The sequence below is a fragment of the Chionomys nivalis genome, chromosome 6 (genome assembly GCF_950005125.1).
Source record: "Chionomys nivalis chromosome 6, mChiNiv1.1, whole genome shotgun sequence".
Taxonomy (NCBI): Eukaryota; Metazoa; Chordata; class Mammalia; order Rodentia; family Cricetidae; genus Chionomys; species Chionomys nivalis.
The window spans coordinates 23,095,582-23,117,496 of NC_080091.1; the positions used below are offsets into that span (position 1 = coordinate 23,095,582).

Here is a 21,915-nt window from a genome sequence, read left to right on the forward strand (position 1 = left end):
TATTTATCAATTTAGCTTTTGGAGACTGGATCATAGCATGTAGTTTAGACTGATCTCGAACTGCAGATCATCTGCAAACTTGAGAGGGTTCTAGTTCTAAAATTTATATCTAGAAGACACAATACACCCAGGATGGCCCAAAACCTACTCCATAGCCCAGGCTGGCCTCAAACTGCAGCAATCCTTTTGTCTCAGATTCTTAGAATGTTGATATTTTAGGCATGAGTTAGTTACACGTGTCATGCCTAGGTGTGATGGCAATTTTTAAAAATGGATTTCATTATGGTATTTCGTGTGTGTGTGTGCATGCATGTTCATTTGTATGTGGGCATATGTACATGTATGTGTACATGTGTAGGCTAGAGTCGACCTCAAGCGTCATTCCTCAAGAGTCACCCACTAGGTTTTTATTGTGACAATGTCCTTTGGCCTGGGGCTTACTGATTGTGCTAGGCTGGCTGGCAGTGTGCTCCAGGGAGCTGCCTGTCTCTGTCTTCCCACTGCTGGGACTACAAGCATGCAGTTCCAAGTTTGGTTTTAACTTTTTTTAGAATGTGGATTCTGGGGGTTGTGCTTAGGTCCTCATGTGTACACAGGAGGCACGTTAGCAACTGAGCCCACAATGGTTCATCTTTATTATAAACCTGACTGGCTAGAGAATCCCACACCTTTTAGGTGGGTCTGTGAGGGATTTCCAGAGGGAATTAAGCGAGGGGAAAGACTCACCCTGAATGTGGGTCGCACTGTCCCATGGGCTGGGTCTCATGCTGAATACAAGGAGGAAGCAAAAAGTCGCTGGGCAACACCATTCCCTTTCTCTCTGCTGCCAGGATGTGAACTGTCCTGTTCTGACAAGCCCTTCACACCATGGACTGACACCTCTAAACCATTAGCCAAAATAAACCCTCCAGAAGGAAAGAGAGGAGAGGGAAGAAAAAAGGAAGGGAGAAAGAAAAGGGGGAGAGAGAGAGAGAGAGAGAGAGAGAGAGAGAGAGAGAGAGAGGAGAAAGGGAGGGAAAAACAAGAAAAAATGGAGGGAGGGAGGGCTGGGAGAGAAGGAGGAAGAAGAGCCAGGAAGAAGGTGTTTTGAAGGTGCCTTTAGCTTTCAGCCTGCAACAAACATCCCTTGAGGAAAGTAAAACAAACTTGCTACCTGCATGAGGAGAGGAAAGGGGAAAACTTCTGAAAGGGAGAATTCCACATTTGTAGTCAAAAACATCACCCAACCTCAAGAAGCTTAATGACATGGTATTGTGAGCGTGGGTGTTACGGCACGCAGTCTGTGGCCTGCACATGAATTCCGACAGTCTGACACTGTACATCTGGAAAAACCAACTCAATTTGTTCCAGACTTAAATTTCTACAGTTACTGTCAAAATAGTTGACTAAGGGCAGCCCAGTGGGTAAAGGCGCTTGCTGCCACACCTGATGCCCAGAGAACACTTCCTGGAACCCACGGGATAGGAAGAGGGAGCCAGCTCTTATCTCCACGTGTGTCATGGCATAACACACACTAAGTAAACAGATATGCTGTTTTTTAGAAAAGAACAAGATGGCCGAACAGACATTACAACACCTGGTCTTGGCTTTTCCGGCTCCATCTTCTTCTCTAACCTACAGAATCTCCTTCCTGTCTACAGTTCTCTATTATCTATGACAGACAACTTGACCTCCATTGCTCCAGCCCTAACTTCTAACTTCTAACTTCACCTTTGTCTGTGGTGCAGAAGGCCACAAGACATCTCCGAATCCTAACCCCGCCCAGCTTTTCCTGAGCACATTTCCTTGTTAGGGAGACAGCAGGGAAGCACATGCCAAGTCAACTCCTCCACACTGGCCCTTAGCGGCTTTGGGTACCTGCTAACGCTCCTAACATGGGGTTGCTTTGCAAAGGTCAGATCTGTTGGAGCGAGCATTAATTGCAACGGTATCCAAGTTGTTGGCCAATCTGGACCTGACAGTGCTTAGAATGCAAACTACGAGTACACAGGGAACAACAGCCCAGCGTTCAAATCTGAGGAGGTGGCCACGGGCTGGGGAGAGAACAGAGACAACAGCTGAACCGCCATCAGGAACTCTCGTGAGCTTATTCTGGAGCTGGCAGGTGGCTTTCCAGGTGGGTGAAGGAGAAGGTACCGTGAATACAGACGTCTTTCTGTTCCTTCCCTTCTTTTTTCATTTTTCATCTATCTATGTACTATCTGGGTGGTTTTCCCAGTGCTTGCGGAATGCACCTGTTGGAGAGTAACGTCCACTGCATGAATCTTGGCAGACTGCAGGGCCTCAACTCTTACTGTGGAAGCTTTCAGGAAGGTACTGCATGTCTGTCTCCACGTCGTACAGGCTTGAGCACACGCTGATCTGAGTTGCAGTCAAGAAGGATGTCATTTACTCTGGTAGCATCAAATGTCAGCAGTGGCAGCACACAGTGTCCAGCACATGCTGCCAACAGCGTGACCAGCCAGACTGTCCCTATAGTAAAAAAAAACTGCAAATTTTACAAGGTGAGCTCACCTTTTAAGGAAATAAGTGATTCTTCTGAAATTACACAAGGATCAATGAAATAATATTTTCTTTATAAATAATTCTTAATTCTCTGACATTTCATTCGTGAAGTTGCTGGAGCCTGTGGCTTAACACACAAGTCCTAGTTGAATGATAAAAATGTAACTGACCAGTTTGGTATACAAAGCGAGTTCCAGGCCAGCCAGGGCTACACAGTGAGACCCTGTCTCAACAACCAAACAACAAAAACAAACACGCAGTTGAAATAAGAATAGTGACTGTGGGATTAAGCTTTGGAAGATAGGACCAAGATGGCTCAGAAAGTGAAGGCCATTGCTCCAGTCCTGATGACCTGAGTTCCTCCCTGGGACCCACACAGCGGTGAAAGGGGAACTGACTCCCACGAGCTGTCCCAGCATCTGCACTCACACTGTGGTGTGTGCGGCCCCTCCCCACACAAATGAGTAAACAAATGTAAATAAAAACCTAAAATAAAACTTTAAAAGACTTGAAAGATAATGCAAAATATTACTTGCTCCTATGCTCAGAAGATCCATGGATACATAAGAGCTAAGACGAAAATAGCACAGTTTCACAAGAAACTGCAGCTTCCTGTTTTGGAGGATGTTCAGAGTTTCATTCATTGGCTCACTTCACTGTTTTGGTTGTGATCATGTGTAAATCCTGATAATCATTAATACTGTCCACATTCTTGTCTGAAGGGCTCAGAAAAGAACTTACTTATATTAAGACAACCAATAAAAGTGTAATAGGCTCTTCTTATGGCAAGGTTTAAAAACAAAAGAGTCTTGTGACATAGCTCAGTTGGCGGAGTACTTGCTGAGCACATATGAGGCCCCGGGCTCACTGTCTACCAGCACATCAACCAGGCATGGTGGCACACGTCTCCAATCCCAGCACTGGGGACATGGTGGCGGGACACACACACACACACACACACACACACACACACACACACACACGGGGACGTGACGGACGACGACCTCAGGAATTGAAGGTCATCCTTGGCTACAAAGTGATTCCAGATTAGTCCAGGCTATATGAGACCTTGTCAATAATAATAATAATAACAACAATAAGTAAAGCATACTCATTACAAAAATGAGAAGGGCCACAGGCAAAGGAGGGAGCAGAACACATCTGGTTGAGGTTATACTAATGTTCAGTTGCATTTACAACATGTACTGCTAAACGATTTCTTATTTTTTCCTTTAAACAAGTAACTGGATACATGCTGGTAAATGCTAACTACCCATCTGACATATTTCTGTTCTGAATTCTTTTTTCCTTCTGGGCTGAGGAGTGAACTTAAGGGCTTACGTATGGTAATACACTTTGACTTAAAAAAAAAAACATCCAGTACTTAGGAGACAGAGACGAAGGATCAGGAATTCAAAATCAGCCCGAGTTACAATAAAATTTACTCTCATAAAAAGCAAAGCCAGATAAAAAGCTGGGCGTGATGGGGCTTGCCTGTACTTTCAGTATTGGGGAGGCAGAGGCAGGAGAATCATCGTGAGTTGGAGGCCAGCCTGGCTGTCAAATTTCCCTAAGGTCGGACTAAGTCTCTGAGCTGTCGTGGCAGGTTCAGCCCGGCTCCTTCTCTAACCGCACAGGTCCGCGTGCCCTTGCCCACGGCTGGGCTCCGACACCCGCGGACCATTTGGGGAACCGGAAGGACACCGTGGAAGCCGACTGGGGGGGAAGCCCTTCTCCAACCACTGGTGTGGCAGGCTGGGTCTCTCCCTGCGGCTGAGGGTCTTCGACCGACCCGGGGCACTGTGCAGCGGGACGCAGGACCCACAGTATTCTCCGCCCGAATCCCACGCGCCGCACAGGCCACGCCCCCGAGGTTTCCACGCGAACGTAAGGGAGCACGAGACCTGGGACCGCCATCCCTGCCTCCGCGCGCACGACTGAACCCACGGCGCCCTCCGCCCGCAGCCGACCCGAGGAGAGCTCGCGCGCCCAGCCATCAGCGTGGGCAGCGGGACCGCCAACCACCCAGCTGGCACGAGAGTCGGGGCGGTGGCGAAGGAAGCTCCGGCATCCCATAGGCCAGGGCCGTTTAAGGGGCGGGCTCTCGCAGCAGAAGCGGGCTGAGGATTGGTGACGCCTCCTCGCCGAGGGTTTCGATTGGCGGCTGCCTCGGGCGTCCTCCGCGGAGGGGCGGTGCGGGCGGAGGGCGCGGCGGGCGCTCAGTTCTCCTTCCCGCTAGAGTGCGGGCGCCCGCGGGAGGTAGGCAGTGGCCGCCTGGGACCCCCGGCCCAGCTCTTCGGGCCGCTCGGGACGTGCGACGGTTCGGTTCGAACTGAGGTAACTAGGCCGTAGCAGCGCGAGTGTCGCGACGCCGAGACTCGAGACCTGGGCAGCCCGCGCGTGTCTGGGGCTCGGCGTGGGGCCCTGTGCGAGGCCCGCGGCCTGGAGGGCACAAAGGCTGGCCGGGGTGGGGGCGCCTCGTGCCTTCGCCTCCATCTTGCGATGGGGAGCGGCGGGGCAGGCAGTGCAGGGTCGGTGCGGCCTGCAGAGCGCGCGGGGCCGCACATCTGGCAGCCGCGCAGCTGTTGCGCGCGTCGACCTTGGTCTCGGGGAATCCGCCGGTCACGGGCGCTCGCTGTCGGGCGGCCACTGCTTCCCTGGCACAGTGAACGCAGCCGAGGAGGAAAGCAAGGCGTCTCATTTTTATTTTATTTTTTTTTAAATTTATCTCGAAGATCTGTGTCACCTGTAAACCAGTCTCTGCAGCTCGGGGGCACATGCCCCAAACCTAATAGAAGCTCTTTATAATGACCAGGTTCAATTCAGTGTGTTGTTTATAATAAAAACCAGCGGAAAACTGCCAGTTTCAGAGCAAGGTAGACCTCACTGGGAATTGATGGGGTCGGAGACGCGAAAGGAGATAGTGTGGTACACCTTCCGACAGGTTGGGACACTTTTGGTTTGAGCTTGGTTAAAATAAATACAAGTCACTTCTTATTCTCTCCAGCGGTCTGGGTTCAATTCTCGATCACTTAGAAAGAGTGGAGCGTCAGCTTCACATCAGGAGAGCTTTTAAAAAGCTTTTCCCTACCCCCACAACTAAAAAACATAACCTCTGAGTAGCGTTTACTGGCCTCCGTTTCGACACATGGCGCTGTATTGTGGTTACCCCAGCCCCCTAGCAGGATGCAAGGTCTGTAAGGGAAGGCAGCCAAAAAAAAACAAGGGCAGCAAGTGAAGCCAAAAGTTGAGAAAACAGGAACTTTTAAAAAGCCTTTAAGTTGTTGGATTATTTTTACAGGTTAGGGAAACAGCCGCGCTCTCTGAATAGAATCGGATTTCAACCCCTTTCACGCTACTGATTCTGGATAAGTTAACTTCTCTGTGCCCCAGTTTCCTCATCTATAAAGTGGAATTCAGGCCCCAGCACGACCTAAAAAGAACGAGAAAGAAAGGAAGGAAGGAAGGAAGAAAGAAAGAGGGCCCCAGCACGACCTAAAAAGAACGAAAAAGAAAGAAAGAAAGAAAGAAAGAAAGAAAGAAAGAAAGAAAAGGTGGATAGGTAGAATAATAGCATCAATTCCATGGGTTATAAAGTACTGATATAAAATGAATATTTGAAGAGACCTATCAGAGCACTCGGGAGACTGAGGCAGGCGAGACCCTGAGTTTAAGGCCAGTCTGGTCTACATAGCGAGTACAGGATAGCCAAAGCTTCATAACACAGAGACCCTGTCTCAAGATAACCACCCCCCCAAAAAAAAGTGTCACCCTGCCGAAAGTATAGATTTATGCTTCTAAAGTCTTAACATCCATTCGAGATCAATTAAGCGGGAAACAAATGGTTAAACTTTACAGAGGTGTTATTTATTTTTGAGGCGAGTCTTCTTACGTAGCCCAGGCTGGCCTGATTTGGCATCCTCCTAGTGCTGGGGTTATAAGGATAGACCATCATTGCCTGGTTTGGTGAGTCATACAACCCAGGCTTGTCTGGAACTCGAGTTGATCCTTCTGCCTCAGCATCCCAGAGTGCCCAGCTTCAGACACTCACTCTTAGTCCCTTTCTTGGTCCTCATGTAATAGCAAAGGGCTGAGCTAGATCACTTGTCTGCCTTCTGGCTGAGGTCGATTATAGGACTGAATGTATAGAGAGCCTATTAGGACTGGAAAACGTCTTGAGGATGAGAGTCACAAAAAAAAAATTTAGAAAGAACATATGAAATTGAGTTGTGGATAGCTTGTTGCCTTATATTAGTCTGTCTCATGGAGAAACTGCCATATTGTCTTCAGAGTTTCTCACAGGCAGCATGGAAAGTGGAAGAACCCTTTCTGTTTGCTAGGCAGACAGATGTGGAGGGGGAGTACTGCCTCACTTTGGTTTTCTGTGTCACAGGAAACACTGAAACATGTATTTCCTTCCAGCTGTAATTCCCTTTGACATGCCTGTTTCTCTTTAAATTATCTTTTCCTTCCTTACTTGTAGCCCCCCCCAAAAAAAAAAAATTCAAGTATGTAATTCTGCTTTTACTGTTCCAAAATTTATCTTGAATCCTACTTACTCTTTCTGGGGGTTCTCTTTCAACTCTGACATTCTGTAGTTAGCTTTTAAAAACCTGCCACAAGGGTGAGCTTTTTCAGGTGTCTGTTGCACAGGGCATACATGTCTGTGTGCTGCCCTGTGCTAGGATATAGTCTGCGGTCATAAAACCATTGTAGTTGACCCTTTCTAGGAAGCTGAAACAGTCCTGCTTCCTCCCGGGGTGTCTGAGAATGGACCTGTGTTTAGCAATTTATCTAAACTATGTAGATTCTTGATTCCGGCCTCTGAGGGCTTAAGACCAACACACTCTGAGGTGATGTGGACACCTGGTCCTATTTCACACTTTTTGTTTTGGTTTTTCTTTTTACAGCTGAGTCTGACCTCAAACTCAGAGTGGTCCTCCTACCTCCGCCTCCAGATGCCGGAATTAGAAACATGAGCCACTGTGGCTGTAGGTCACGCTTGGGCAGGAGATAGGTTTTATTTGACAGTTCTGGGATTGAACAGTGCTTCAGTCCATAAAATACTTTCCCTTTGTGTTTAACTTTTAGAATTACTGGTAAATAGATTATTTATTGTTGTTATTGTTGGGGCTCTAACCCAGTCCCCTTGTGCATATTAAGCATGTGTTCTACCACTGAGTTATAGTAAAAGTTTATTTTATTGTGTGTCTGTGTATGATAATATCTGCCACAGTGCATGTCTGAAGGGCAGAAGACAGCTTTTGAGAGTCAGCTCTCCTACTGTGAGTTCCTGGGATTCAGGCCTGTATGGCAGGTACCCATTGAGCCATCTTGCTCTTGTTGGTTTGTTTTTGTGAGACAGGGTTTCATTTTTTTAGCACTGGCTAGTCTGGTACTATGTAGCCCAGGCTAACCTTGAATTTCAGCCACTTCTCTGGCCTCAGCTTATTGAATTCTGGGAAAATGTGTGTGGCCCCATACCTGGCTTTTGTTCTTTGTTTGTTTATCTTTTTTTTTTTTTTTTTTTTTTTGGTTTTTCGAGACAGGGTTTCTCTGTGGTTTTGGAGCCTGTCCTGGAACTAGCTCTTGTAGACCAGGCTGGTCTCGAACTCACAGAGATCCGCCTGCCTCTGCCTCCCGAGTGCTGGGATTAAAGGCGTGCGCCACCACCGCCTGGCCTGTTTATCTTTTTTGAGACAGGTTCTATATGTAGCCCTGGCTGACCTGGAAATCAATGTGTAGACCAGACTGGCCTGGCTTCAAACTCACAGAGATCTGTCTGCCTCTGCTTCTCTAGTTCTGGGATTAAAGACTTGTTTTACCATGGTCAGCTAGGTTCTTTGTCTTATTCCTAAAAATTATTTGAGAAATCTAAGATACTGGCCAAATTGGCCAAGCCAGCCTTCAAGTCTGTCCTCCTGCATCAGCCTCCTGAGTACTGGGATTATATATAGGGCCTGGAGAGATGTCTTGGTAGTTAGGAGTGCTTTTAGAAGACAGGGGTTTGGTTCCTGGGACCTGTGTCAAATGGCTCACAACGCTTTTACCTCAGGGGATCTTCTAGCTTTTATAGGCACACACAGATTTGAGCAAATATAGACACATAAATAAGAAATAAAATTCAAATATGTATTTATTTGTGTTTGTGTTCTGTGTGTGTGTATACCGTAGTGTTCATGTGGAGGTCAGAGGACACCCTGGGATGTTGCTTCTCACCTTCCCCTTGGCTTTCTCTGGTTGGCTGCTCTGATGCATACCTACTCCAGGCTTACTTGCCCATAGGCTCCCAGGGCCTCTCCTGTCTGTTCTTTCCATTGTCACAGAAGTGCTAGAATGACACGCACCACCATGTCCTGCTTCTGTGTGCGTTCCAGGGTCCAGTCTCTGGTGGCCAGGCTTGTTTTCAGCTATTTACTTGCTGAACTATTTCTCTGGCCTTCTAATATATTTTTTTTGGATTAAGACTTTTTTTCTTAATGTGTGTGTCTGCTTGTCTGTATGAATATTATGTGAATACAGGTGCCCACCAAGGTCAGACAAGGGTGTCGGATTCTCTGAAACTGGAATTGCAAGTCACTATGAGATGCCCAAAGTGGGCGCTGGAAACCAAACCCAGTCCTCTTGCAAGAGCAGCAAATTCTCTTAACAGCTGAGCCACTTCTCCAACCCTTGTAACAAGATTCCATTTAGAAGATTTTATGTCTTCATGTTTGTAAGTTTGCTGAGTATATGCCAAGTGCACATGGAGGCCAGGAGAGAGCATTGGATCTCCTGGAACTGGTTCCGGTTCACAACTGGATGGTTGTGAGTCACCATGTAGGTGCTGAGAACTGAACCCAGTTCTCAGAAAAGGAGAAACGAGGTAATATTATAGTCTCATTTTTTTTCTTAATGGGATCAGGGCTAAAGAGATGGCTCAGAGGTTAAGGGCACTGCATTATAGTTCTTGAAGACACAGATTCGCACCCAGCACCCACCAGAGCTCACAACCAAGGGCAGCAAGTGCTCTTAACCTCCTCATCAGCGTTCCAGTAACAGGCTTTCTTTTTTTTTTTTTTTTTTTTTTCGAGACAGGGTTTCTCCGTAGCTTTTGGTTCCTGTCCTGGAACTAGCTCTTGTAGACCAGGCTGGCCTCGAACTCACGGAGATCCGCCTGCCTCTGCCTCCCAAGTGCTGGGATTAAAGGCGTGCGCCACCACTGCCCGGCTTAGTAACAGGCTTTCTGATAAAGCAATCGAGACAGAAAGATTGAGAGGAAACCACATAGCCATGGAGAGTAACACAAAAAGGGAGTAGAGTCTAGCACAGTTTTTTAGGTGGGACTTTCTATTCAACACTGAGCTTCCTAGGAGAAAAGCAAAGAGGGATTTTTTTGTTTGCTTGTTTTGTTTTTGAGACAGGTTCTCACTATGTAGCTATGGCTATCCTTGAACTTACAGAGATCCCTCAGCCTCAGCCTGCTTCCCAACTGCTAGGGTTAGATGCATGTGCCACCACCACACCCGACACAAAAAACTTAGAAAGTGAAAAGAGGTATTATACAGACTAAGTTTATATATGTATCTAGGAATATACATATATACTTCTACATATATATATGTAGTAACAACTAATGAAAAAAGAGGTTATTAATTTGAAAGAGCAAGGAAGGGTATGTGGGAAGGTTTAGAGAAAAACAGAAATGATGTAATATTATAATCTCTAAAAAAAAAAACAAAAGAAATTTAAAAAGGAATTGGGGCTAAAGAGATGGCTCAGAGGTTAAGAGTCCTGACAGTATTTCTAGAGGACCGAAATTCCGAGTACCCATGGGAGCTCACAACCATCTGTAACTCCAGTTCCAGGGGATCTGATGCTTTCTTCTGACTTCCGTGGGTACCACATACAGAGACATACATTTGAGCAAAACACCCATATACTTAAAATGAAAACAAATTAAAAAATGGGAGGTAGGCCGGGCGGTGGTGGCGCACGCCTTTAATCCCAGCCCTCGGGAGGCAGAGGCAGGCGGATCTTTGTGAGTTCGAGACCAGCCTGGTCTACAAGAGCTAGTTCCAGGACAGGCTCCAAAACCACAGAGAAACCCTGTCCCGAAAAACCAAAAAAAAAAAGAGGTAGTTGCCGCTCAGGAGAAACAGCGTTTCTGTTGACAATCTCTTGTGGAGTCTGCAAACAGGATGCTTGATACTGTGAGTGCCATTTTTGTTTGAAGGGGTTTTTTTGTTGTTGTTGTTTTTGTTTTTTTGGCTTTTCGAGACAGGGTTTCTCTGTAGCTTTGGAGCCTGTCCCGGAACTCACTCTGTAGACCAGGTTGGTCTCAAATTAATAGAGATCCTCTGGTTTCAACCCTTGAGTGTTGAGGTCAAAGGCATGTGCCACCACTGCCTGGTCCATTTTTATTTTTTTAAGATTTATTTTATTTTGTGTGCATTGGTGTTTTGCCTGCACGCATGTCTGTATGAGGGTGTCAGATCCCTCGGACCTGGAGTTACATTCATGAGCTGCTATAAAGATGCTGGGAACTGAACCTTGGTCCTCTGGAAGAGCAGTCAGTACTCTTAACTGCTGAGCCGTTTCTCCAGCCCATGAGTGCCAGTCTTAATAGTATCATTTGAGAATTTTTTTTCTGCTTCAAAGTCATTTCTTAGATTTATTAGAGAGTGCATGCTTTAATCCTAGTAGGCAGAAGCAGGTAGATATCTAGTTCAAAACTAACCTGATCTACATAGTGAGTTCCAGGTTATCATAGCCTATATAAGTGAGACCCTGTCTTGAAAAGCAAAGTGTGTGTGGGGGGGCGGGGGTGATAATGCACTGAGTTAATATGAAAATAAAAAGCCCTATCCCTTTAATAACTGTTTTTTAAAAAGAAAAACTAAGGGGTCAAGTGAAGAGACATGGGAAGCCCTGCTTGTGGTTAGGCCGACCCACTATTGCTCCTACAGTGAGATTGCTGGAGCAGCAGTGTCCTGTTGGAGCCCTGGTCACCTGGGTCAGGACCCTTCTGGGAGTGCTCAGTCAGTTCGTGCATGCCCCAGATCTTGTCTAGTAGGCCTAGAGGAAGATAAAGGCCTCAGTATGTTTTTAACAGCCACAGCCCCATGACACTGGCAGCTTGTCACCCATCCACATCAGTCTTCAGCTCTGGGGTCTCCTTGCCTGGCAGGAGTAGGGCATATAAACTATTCCAAGCTTCAGTCCTGCAAACACGTGCTTTTATGGTGACGGCATGTCATAGTCACCTCACCCTGCAGCTTTCCGTGTGTGTTGCCCAGGCCCTTCCCTGGGGTCCTCTTGCAGCATGAAGAGACTCGAAGTATGCACGAGGCCCTAAGCCACCACGGGCCGCCCCTGTGTCAGGCCAGCACCCACAGGAGAGCACAAGCTTGAAGCTTTTTAAATTTTTTAATATTTTGAAAATTTCATATAGGGACTGGAGAGATGGCTTAGCAGTTACATGCACTGGCTGCTCTCCTAAAGGACCCAGGTTCATTTCCTAACACTCACATGGTATCTCACAACTGTCTGCAGCTCCACCCCCAGGGGCTCCAACCCTCTTCTGGCTTCTGTAGGTCCTGCTTACATGTGATGCACAGACATACATTGAAGCAAAATACTCATAAAACAAAAGTAAAACTTCTAAAATAAATTTTAAAAAGGAAAATTCATATGCATATTCAATATATGTTGCTCATAGCCATTCCTCACTCTACCTCTCCCCAGGAATCGCCATCAAGTCAGCCATTTATTTCGTGTGGGGGTCAGAGTTGGCACTCGTGCCTATGGTGGTAAGAGAACAATTTGTGAGAGCATTTCTCTCCTTCCTCCATTTGGGTCCTGGGGATTGAACTCAAATCATCAGACTTGGTGACAGGCCTTTACCAGTTGAATCAGCTTGCCTCGCCCCTTTTGCTGGCCTTTAACTTAGTGCTGTGATTACCGAAGCCTGGTGGAGCAGGAGCAGGCCCTATAAACCACGACACTGGAGCCTGTGGGGCTAACAGTAGAAGCAGTTTTTCTGCTCTGCTCCAGGGGCAGAACCTGAACCTGTTGATGAGGCGGTCAGCCCTCAGCATTGTTGTAGGTAGTCGAGAACTCAGCCAAACTCATTGCAGACTGGCCACCGCAGACTTCTGATAGGACGTTGACTCTGCCGGGAGACTTGGGTAATTCTAGTCTGCCAGCCAACAGGCAAGTAAGTGTCTGAGAAAGTAAGGACAAACACTGAAGCAGCCTGACCGCCTGGCCTCCCCACACAGTGATCTGTAGAGACCCACAGGTTCCTCTAGGGCCCTGGAAACTCTTCCATTCTGTCCTCTTTTGGAGAAACGTAAATCCTGGAAGGAAGGAAGAAGGGGTAGATACGCTGATGCCCCAGAGTCTTAGAGAGGATGATGTGATCACTGACAAGCCACGGGAGACATTTTAATCATGCTTTGATTTTATCTTCAGAGCTCCAGGTCACCTACTCCAAGGGTATTATAGCCAAGCTAGAGGCTTGGGAGTTTTAGGACCTACAGCCAGGGAGGGAGCAGGTGGAATAGCAGCTGCTTTTAACAACTCGTCACCAGCTGGGTGGTGGTGGCGCACGCCTTTAATCCCAACATTCGGGAGGCAGAGGCAGGTGGATCTCTGTGAGTTCGAGACCAGCCTGGTCTACAAGAGCTAGTTCCAGGACAGGCTCCAAAACCACAGAGAAACCTTGTCTCGAAAAAACAAACAAACAACAACAAAAAAAAAAAACCAACTGGTCACCTATCTGCCTCTTCATTTTTTTAAATCTATGGCCACAATTTTCCTGGTATCCACCCTGCATGCAGCCAGCCAGCCTCAGGGCCATTTCAAGCCTATCCTCTCTTTTGTCATCCCAGATTTACTCTCTTTCATGTTGCCATCCTGCCTAGCTCGGCCTCTGCTTTGATTCTCTAAGAAACCTCGAAGCCACATGCCCTGCTGCCCGGTTTTCCTCTCTTGCTTGTTAGACACGATCTGCACTGGTATTTGTGGTATTTCTTTCTGTACCTGTGTATCCTGTGAGGTTTCACGGAAGCCCCAGACTGAAAGGGGCATCTGTGCCAGCACAGGTGGCTGTCAGGGCCCATGGGTGCAGGGGTAGCACTTGTCAGAGCAGAACTGCTGACACTTTGGATAAATGTAATTGTTTCCAAGGGAATTGTGATTTGAAGAACCATTGAAGGATGTTTTTTTCTTTTTCTTTTCTTTTTTTTTGTGAATTATTCATCTATTTGAATAAGTTAGACAGAAGTGAAACAGTGCCCTGTCTCCCACTTGCCAGTCCTCTCTTATTTGCTCTAAACAGGAATGAGTGGGAAGAAGCCAAACAGCTGGAACAAGCTTGCTTGAGGGTGACACAGCAGATACAGGAAAGATCAGGTGTCCCCTAGTGTTAGCATATACATGGTGCTGAACATAGTTTTACTGTGGGACAAGAGAAAGCCACTGGGTCACTCCTCATGCTATCTGGCAGATCCTGTGACCTCTACAGGTTCCGGAGACTAATTGAGGGGTTTAGTGGTGAATTTTAGAGGGCTCTGGAAGATGTTAAAGCATGAGTAGCCCCTCGGTTGGCAGTTGTGTGTTGTACAGGACTTTCTCAGAAAAAGGGGCAGAGTTCACTGTTTATTTTCTATGCTGGCAGTGGCAGAGATCATGGTACCCCTTCAAAGGAAAGCTGCTTGTGTGGACTGGATCCTACTGAAGAGAGGCTGTGCAGGCATCTGGAGGGGCAGGGCTACTCAAGCCTTTGGAACCCGAAGTATTCCATAATGGGCTCCAGATGCCAGCTCCCATGAAGCTAGCTGCAAGAGTTGATGTTTGCCCTGCTATGTTTGGTCTTTGTTTGATCGTATTCTTTGCTCTCCTCCAATTCTTTCCTTTGGGAATGGAAATGTATATTTTATATCATTGTATATTGGAAGTATAGAACATCGGTTTTAGTTGTACAGGAGCTCACAGGTGATTTGCTGAGTTTCAGAAGAGAATCAACAGTTATACACACACACACACACACACACACGAATGTTTTGCCTTCATGTATGTCTGTATACCACATGCATGCATGATGCCTGGTGGAGGCCAGAAAATATAATCAGATCCCTGGGACTGGAGTTAAAGATGGTTGTGAGCCATCATGTAGATGCTGGGAATCGAACCTGGGTCCTCTTTAAGAGAAGTGGTGCACACCTTTAATCCCAGCACCCGGGAGGCAGAGGCAGGCAGATCTCTGTGAGTTCGAGGCCAGCCTGGTCTACAGAGCAAGTTCCAGGACAGGAACCAAAACCACAGAGAAACCCTGTCTTGAAAACAAAAAACAACAAATAAAAGAGGACATCCCTCTGGCCCAAGCAGGTGCACAGTTAAAAACTGTTGTGTTGAGAGAGCTGCAGGCCACTTCCTGCCACCCAGCTCCCGGCCGCCTGGCTAGCTTATGCCCCAAAATAACAACACACAAACTGTATTTTAAAAAAAAAAAAAATTATTTATTTATTATGTATACAATATTCTGTCTGCGTGTATGCCTGAAGGCCAGAAGAGGGCACCAGACCTCATTACAGATGGTTGTGAGCCACCATGTGGTTGCTGGGAATTGAACTCAGGACCTTTGGAAGAGCAGGCAATGCTCTTAACCTCTGAGCCATTTCTCCAGCCCCCCAAACTGTATTCTTTTAAACACTGCCTGGCCCATTGTATCTAGCCTCTTCTAGGCTAATTCTCACGTATTAATTTAGCCCATTTCTAATAATCTGGGTAGCACCATTAGTTGGGCTTACCTGGAAAGATTCAGCATGTCTGACCTGGCAGCTGGCTGCATCGCGTCTGGCTCTGAGAGGAGCTACCCTGCATCTGAGCTCACTTCCTCTTCCTCCCAGCATTCTGTTCTGTTTACTCCACCCACCTAAAGGCTGGCCAATCAAATGGGCCAAGGCAGTTTCTTTATTAGCCAATGACCTTCCTCCATCACTGTTGGAATTGTGTGTTGGACTGAATGTATTTTGCATAGTGAGATGGCTGTGAACAGTTAAGTGTGTTTGTGAGTTAGGATGGTTACTGTTGTCAACCTGACAGGATATGGAATCATGTAGAAAACAGTCTTCTGGGTGTGCCTATACGGATTATTAGGATTATTAGATAAGGCTAATTGAGGTGGGGTGCCCCCTTAACTATGGCTAGGTCCCAGATGGATGAGCAGGAAGGGAACTGGAATGCTGTTGCTCCTCCTTTCTGCTCCCTGCTGCGGGAGCAGTCTAACAGCAGCCCAGGTTTCTCCTGCATAGCCTGCCCCACTGGGACAGACCACACTCTTGACCTCTGAGCCATAATAAACCCAATCTCCTAGGCTGCTTTTGACATTTTGTCCCAGCAACAAGACAAGTGACTAAGGCAGGAGAGAACATGGTTTATCAGGCAGACTAATAAATGAGGTTGTAAAGAATTTGAGTCTGCAAACTGGGACAGTAACCACCTATAAAGTGCTGTTTCGGTGAAAATCTTGAACATCAGGCTTTTTTAAAAAGAAAAACTTAAACATTAATTTTCTGCAGCCAGATCACTCTCACATCCTAACCCTAGAATCTTGTGCACGCTGTGGAATCAGGTTCAGAGCTGTGTGACTCCAAACCCAAGCTCTTGATGAATCAAACAAGGATCAAGTGAGAAAACAAACCAGAAGGCACCCAGAGCAGCTGCGGGTGGAGAATGGCGTGCAGAGTGCTCAAGTTCAGACGAGGATTTTCATGGAGCCACACCCTCCCCTTGTGGCTCTTTGAAAAATCGCACATATTATTATTTGTATGTATGTATGTATGTATATTTATGTATTTGTATGTATGAATGTATGTATATATGTCTGCATGTGAGAGTATGTGCATGTACATGTATGGACCCATAGAAGCCAGAAGAAATCAGATCTGGAGCTGGAGTTGCAGGTAGTTGTGAGCTGCTTGACATGGGTACTGGGAATAGAACTTGGGTCCTCTTGAAGATGAGACAGCACTGCTGACGTGGGTGTGGGCACTCGCATGCCATGGTGGTGCGCAGAGGACAGAGGACAGTTTACAGTTGTTCCTTTCCTCCCACCATGTGGTTCGGGCTTGAACTCTGCTCCGAGTGTCAGACTTTACCTGCTGTCTTAGTTACTGTTTCATTGCTATGAAGAGACACTGTGACCAAGGCAGCTTATAAAAGAACGCATTTAATTGATGGCGTGCTTACTGTTCCAGAAGGTGCATCCGTGACTATCATGGTGGGAATCATGTAGCAGGCAGGCAAACATGGCACTGGAGCAGTAGCTGAGAGCTTACATCTGAACCAGAAATTGGAGGCAGGGAAAGAGTGACTGGACTTGGCATGGACTTTTGAAAGCTCAAAACCAGTGGATACTGGAGGTATCCAATGACATTCTTCCTCCTTAACAAGGCCACACCTCCTAATCCTTCCCAAATGGTTACACCAGCTAGGAGGCAAGCATTCAGATCCCTCTGTGAGGGCCATTCTCAGTCAGACCCCACAGCTGGATAACCCACTTTAGGATTCCACCTCCTGCAGTCTCCTCAGCAGCCTTTGAGAGCTCTCATAGCTCTCCATGCTGCCCTCCCTAGAGCAAGTTTGAAACCCTTTGTGAATAATGACTTCCAGTCAGGACAGAAATTTTAAAAACTTGTCATTGAAACAAAGTGGGGCCACTGAGATGGCTCATCCGGTAAAGAAAGGCATTTGTTGCCAAGTCTGATAGCCTGAGTTTGATCCCTGGAAACCCACATGGCAGAAGGAGAGAACAGACTCTGACACATTGTCCTCTGACCTCCATGTATGGCATGGCATATGCATCTGTACACATCCATACATGCAGAAATACTTTTTTTTTTTTTTTTGGTTTTTCGAGACAGGGTTTCTCTGTGGTTTTGGAGCCTGTCGTGGAACTAGCTCTTGTAGACCAGGCTGGTCTCGAACTCACAGAGATCCGCCTGCCTCTGCCTCCCAAGTGCTGGGATTAAAGGCATGCGCCACCACCGCCCAACCAGAAATACTTTTTTAAAAAAAGATGTTTGATTCTTGCCTTACTCAGCTTTATTTCACTGCAGGACCAAGTCTTAACACCATTCTTGTTAGGGGCATAATGGAGCTGTGACCCTTGAGAGGTTCTAGAAATGGAGGAAGAAGTAACAGAAGTGATAGGTAGATTCTTCAGCTGATAGGGTCAGCTGTAGTTACCAAAACTGATGCAGGGGCTGGAGAGATGATTCAGCAGTTAGTGCTTGCTGATCTTCAGAGGACCCAAGTTCTATCCCCAGTACCCTTGTCAAGCAGCCTTTAATTCCAACTCCAGGAGAGCTGATGTCTTCTGACTTCTGTGGGCCCACACTTGCGCGCTCGCGCACACACACACACACACACACACGCACAGATAAACATGCACGTACACAAAAATAATAATATGTGCAGTTTTTCAAAGAGCCACAAGGGGAGGGTGTGGCTCCATGAAAATCCTCGTCTGAACTTGAGCACTCTGCACGCCATTCTCCACCCGCAGCTGCTCTGGGTGCCTTCTGGTTTGTTTTCTCACTTGATCCTTATTTGGTTCATCAAGAGCTTGGGTCTGGAGCCACACAGCTCTGAACCTGATTCCACAGCGTGCACAAGATTCTAGGGCTGGGCTATGAAGGCAGTCTGTCTTTACCTATCACCCCATTAATAGTCAGAGCTGATTTAGTGGATCTGACTGCTGAGGCAGGTCTCCCCTTTTCACTGCCTCGTGTGTCCATCGTGGTTAAAGAGAATGGATTTCTCTAACAGGAGGACTGCTCTTTGATCCAGGATACACCGGTAGCTGCCTTGTTCAGCACTTTCACAACAAAGGCATATGTGTGGGGATATTTGTGTTTGTATATGTATCATATGATAGGAGCCATACACGAAAACTAACAGCACTGCTTGCCTGTGTTTGTAGGACTTTTCAGTGGTAAATACTTGGCTTGTTTTTTGTTTGTTTTGTTTTTTGGTCAGGGTTTCTCTGTGTAGCTTTGGAGCCTGTCCTGGAACTCTCTAGACCAGGCTGATCTCGAACTCACAGAGATCCATCTGCGTCTGCCTCCTAAGTGCTGGGATTAAAGGTGTGCGCAACCATCGCCAGGCGATACTTTCCTTGTTATATGAAAGGTTAGGTGCTGTTTCTACCAGAAAAGGAAAACAGGTCAGAGCCCGATTAACCCGTGAAGGAGCTGGTGATTAGAAGAGCGGGCTGATTGCGTTTACAGTTCATGCTTTTCTCTGAAGTCACCTCAGAATGGCCCGGAGCCCCATGTGCCGGGTTAGGGAGGAATAGAAATGTCATATTTTTCTACCTGGGTTGCATTTCCTGGTATTGAAACCAAGCAGGGCGAGCCTGATGTGGCCACTCTACCCCACTTGGCAGTTTCCTAAGCTGCCACCACAACTTCCTTTTCCACACTTTGCCTCTAGTCTCTGGGGGAAATAAGGCTGTTCCTGTCCAGGTTTGAGTCTTGAGGTTGGTCCTGGTGCTCTGCAGGTGGCTCCCTGTCCACTTGTCCCCACTTCCATGTTCTTTCAGGTCAGACTTCTGCCCATCATCCCACCAGTGCCCAAGCCTGCTGATGCCAGCTGTCGTCTTAGACCTTCTGTAGATGCAGCTGGTTCTTCCCTTTTTTTCCCCAGCTGCCCCCTCACCATGACTCTGCCTGGGGTGCTCTCCTTTCTCTCATGAACTTGTTATTACCCGGCTTTCCATGGCTTCCTGAGGCTGCCAGGATCAGCTTATACCAAGACAGCCTGAGAAGGGGTGCTCATCTGTTTCTGGTCGTTGGTCATCATTGGATCAAAAGCCTCACCTGGTCCACAGTCTGGGTGTGGTTCCTATTCCCACAGTCTCCTCCCACCAAAAATAGTTGGAAGCATCCTCCTGAGCCCAGTGGAAACCCAGGCGTACCTGAACTTGGTCTCCTCCAGGGTAGAAGGGACAAGACTCAAATTGCTGTCTGACAAGCCATTAACATAAGAGAACCGCTTGAGGGAAGGGTGTGCATGGCAGAGACCAGCTGGACCCCTCAGTGAGGTTGGGTAAAGAGGCGACATATGCAGGGCCTACGTCCTGTCTCTGAAATTACATCTGTGTTGCACACTGAAGCAAGGCCTTGTGCTCAAGCCCATCTCATTTCACCTGGGTGAGCTTGGTAATCACAAGAGGGCTTTGTGAAGCCACCCTTCCCTCTGGTCTGTCCCTGTGTAATGTCCAGAACAGCACATGGGAACCTAGTCAGTGAAAAGAATGGCCCTAGGAAATACTGACCTGTGCTGAGATTTGCAGAACCAAGTATCTCCTGAGCAGGCAGTTAGGATGAGATGTGTCTCTAATCACAAACCTCCACCTGGGAGAAGGCGCCCGCTGATCTGCACTCCCCCTTCTCCCATGTAAGCCTCCTCTCCCGTCAGCTATTAGGCAAGGAATGTGTGCCTTCCACCCAGGTCAGCTGTCTTACAATACTTTTTTTTTTTTTTTTTAAATATTTATTTATTTATGTAGACAACATTCCTTCCATGTATGCCTGCAGGCCAGAAGAGGGCACCAGATCTCATTACAGATGGCTGTGAGCCACCATGTGGTTGCTGGGAACTGAACTCAGGACCTCAGGAAGAGCAGTCAGTGTTCTTAACCTCTGAGCCATCTCTCCAGCCCCTTACAATACTTTTTTTGTCTTCTGTTGCCTTGTTTTTGACCTTGTGCAGTAACCTGTACAAGCCTTTGGTTTGGTCACACTTTTCCCAACTCTACTGAGGCATCTGTGTGAAAGGATCTGGACTGAGGAAAATCCAGACCTTGATACTCCCCCAAGGAAGTGGTCACTGTTCCTTTGACCAGAAAAGTCTGTCTTTACTTAAAGTCAAGGTTTTTTCAGGACACATGAAGAAAATTATTTTTCTCTCTGCTTCCCTTGTTTTGTAGGTTCCTGAAGGCTTTAAGGGAAACGCAATTTAGGGAAGACTCAATGGCTCTAGGTGAAGATGTGGCTGAGACCGACGCATCTGTCAACACGAAGGTCCCATCCTGTGGCAGGTGGAACTCTGGGGAACAGGAGCCACAGCAACCCGTGCATCTGGAAGCTGAGAGAGGGCCACTGTGGAGGGCTGGGGCTGGCCCTGACTGCGTCTCTGGAGTCTTCTTGTCACAGGCCCACATTGCCAGCGGAGAACCGGTAGCAGATAGGTCTGAACCTGCCCTCAGAGGCCCACTTCCTTCTGCCAGCATGGGGACTGGAGACCTTCACTCTGCAGGAAGCCACGTAAGTACTGAGGAGTTGAAGCTGGAACTGAGCCAGGGCACTGCATTTTCTTGACGGTTACTCCCTGCCCACCACTGCACAGGATCCTGTTTCACAGGTTCACTTGGAGAGCTGGGCCTTGAAGTCAGCAGGGGGTTCTGTGCTATGTCTCCTGTTCAGGGTCACTGGGGACTTTTCTTTTTTTTTTTTTTTTTTTTTTTGGTTTTTCGAGACAGGGTTTCTCTGTAGCTTTGGAGCCTGGCCTGGAACTAGCTCTTGTAGACCAGGCTGGCCTCGAACTCCCAGAGATCCGCCTGCCTCTGCCTCCCGAGTGCTGTACTGGGGACTTCTTAAGGACAGTTTGAGGTTCATCAGGAGCCTGCTGACCAGAGGACTAGGATTAGGGGTCTCTTAATGAGGGACCCTCATCCTGCTTCTGATTTGGTAATCTGAAAGCTTCTAGGGGACTTGGTAGGGGGCTAGGGGTTCCCAGATTAAATCCTCTTGGGACTTGTCAGAACCCTGAAGCTCCTTTAACGGGCAGCAGTGCCTCTGGTCTCCATGACTGGATATTATATGAGAGCCGTGTTCTAAGGCCAAAGGCAAGTCTCTGAATCTTTTAAGTCCTTGTAGTAGGAGAATGATCAGTGATCTGCTCCTCCTGGCTCTGGCAATGTCATGTTCAATCTACCGAGGTCCAGGGACAGCTTTGATTTGTGCATTGTGTCTGGCTCCTGCTTGGTCTCTCTCTCTCTCTCCTTGGAGCCCTGTCCTGTGAGAAGGCTCTGCGCATGACTGGGAGAGAACAGTACCTGTTGATAGCAAGGGTTAACAGGGGGCACCTGTAAATCATGTTTGTTGGGTCAAGAAGCAAATCAGCAAGCCCAGAAGTGGGTGTTTCTTAAAAGAGGTTGTGGTTTCTGTTCTTACGCCTGCTAATGAGGGGCTCTTAGTGCTTTCTCAATGCCTCCTTAGGGAGGCAGTGCTGGTGCTATGTCCATTCCCCAGGGTAGGGAGGGAAGGTCTCGTTGTACTTCTGGAAGGTGGTACAAATAGGAGTTCAGTCTGGTTCTGAAGTCCTTGTGTTAGTTATTGTCTTCCTCTGGGGTAAGTT

At 47.4% G+C, this 21,915-nt stretch overlaps 1 protein-coding gene across 4 annotated transcripts in view; it reads left to right on the forward strand.

Moving 5' to 3' along the window:
- Positions 1–4,711: 4,711 nt before the first annotated feature.
- Positions 4,712–21,915, forward strand: part of Cep68 (centrosomal protein 68) — a 32,784-nt gene continuing 15,580 nt past the window's right edge. For all 4 annotated transcript variants that reach the window (XM_057771301.1, XM_057771304.1, XM_057771302.1 and 1 more), the window contains exons 1-2: positions 4,712–4,842; positions 20,486–20,822. In XM_057771301.1, coding sequence (XP_057627284.1) covers positions 20,529–20,822 — 294 coding nt within the window. In that variant the 5' untranslated portion in view covers positions 4,712–4,842; positions 20,486–20,528. The remainder of the gene's footprint in view (positions 4,843–20,485; positions 20,823–21,915) is intronic.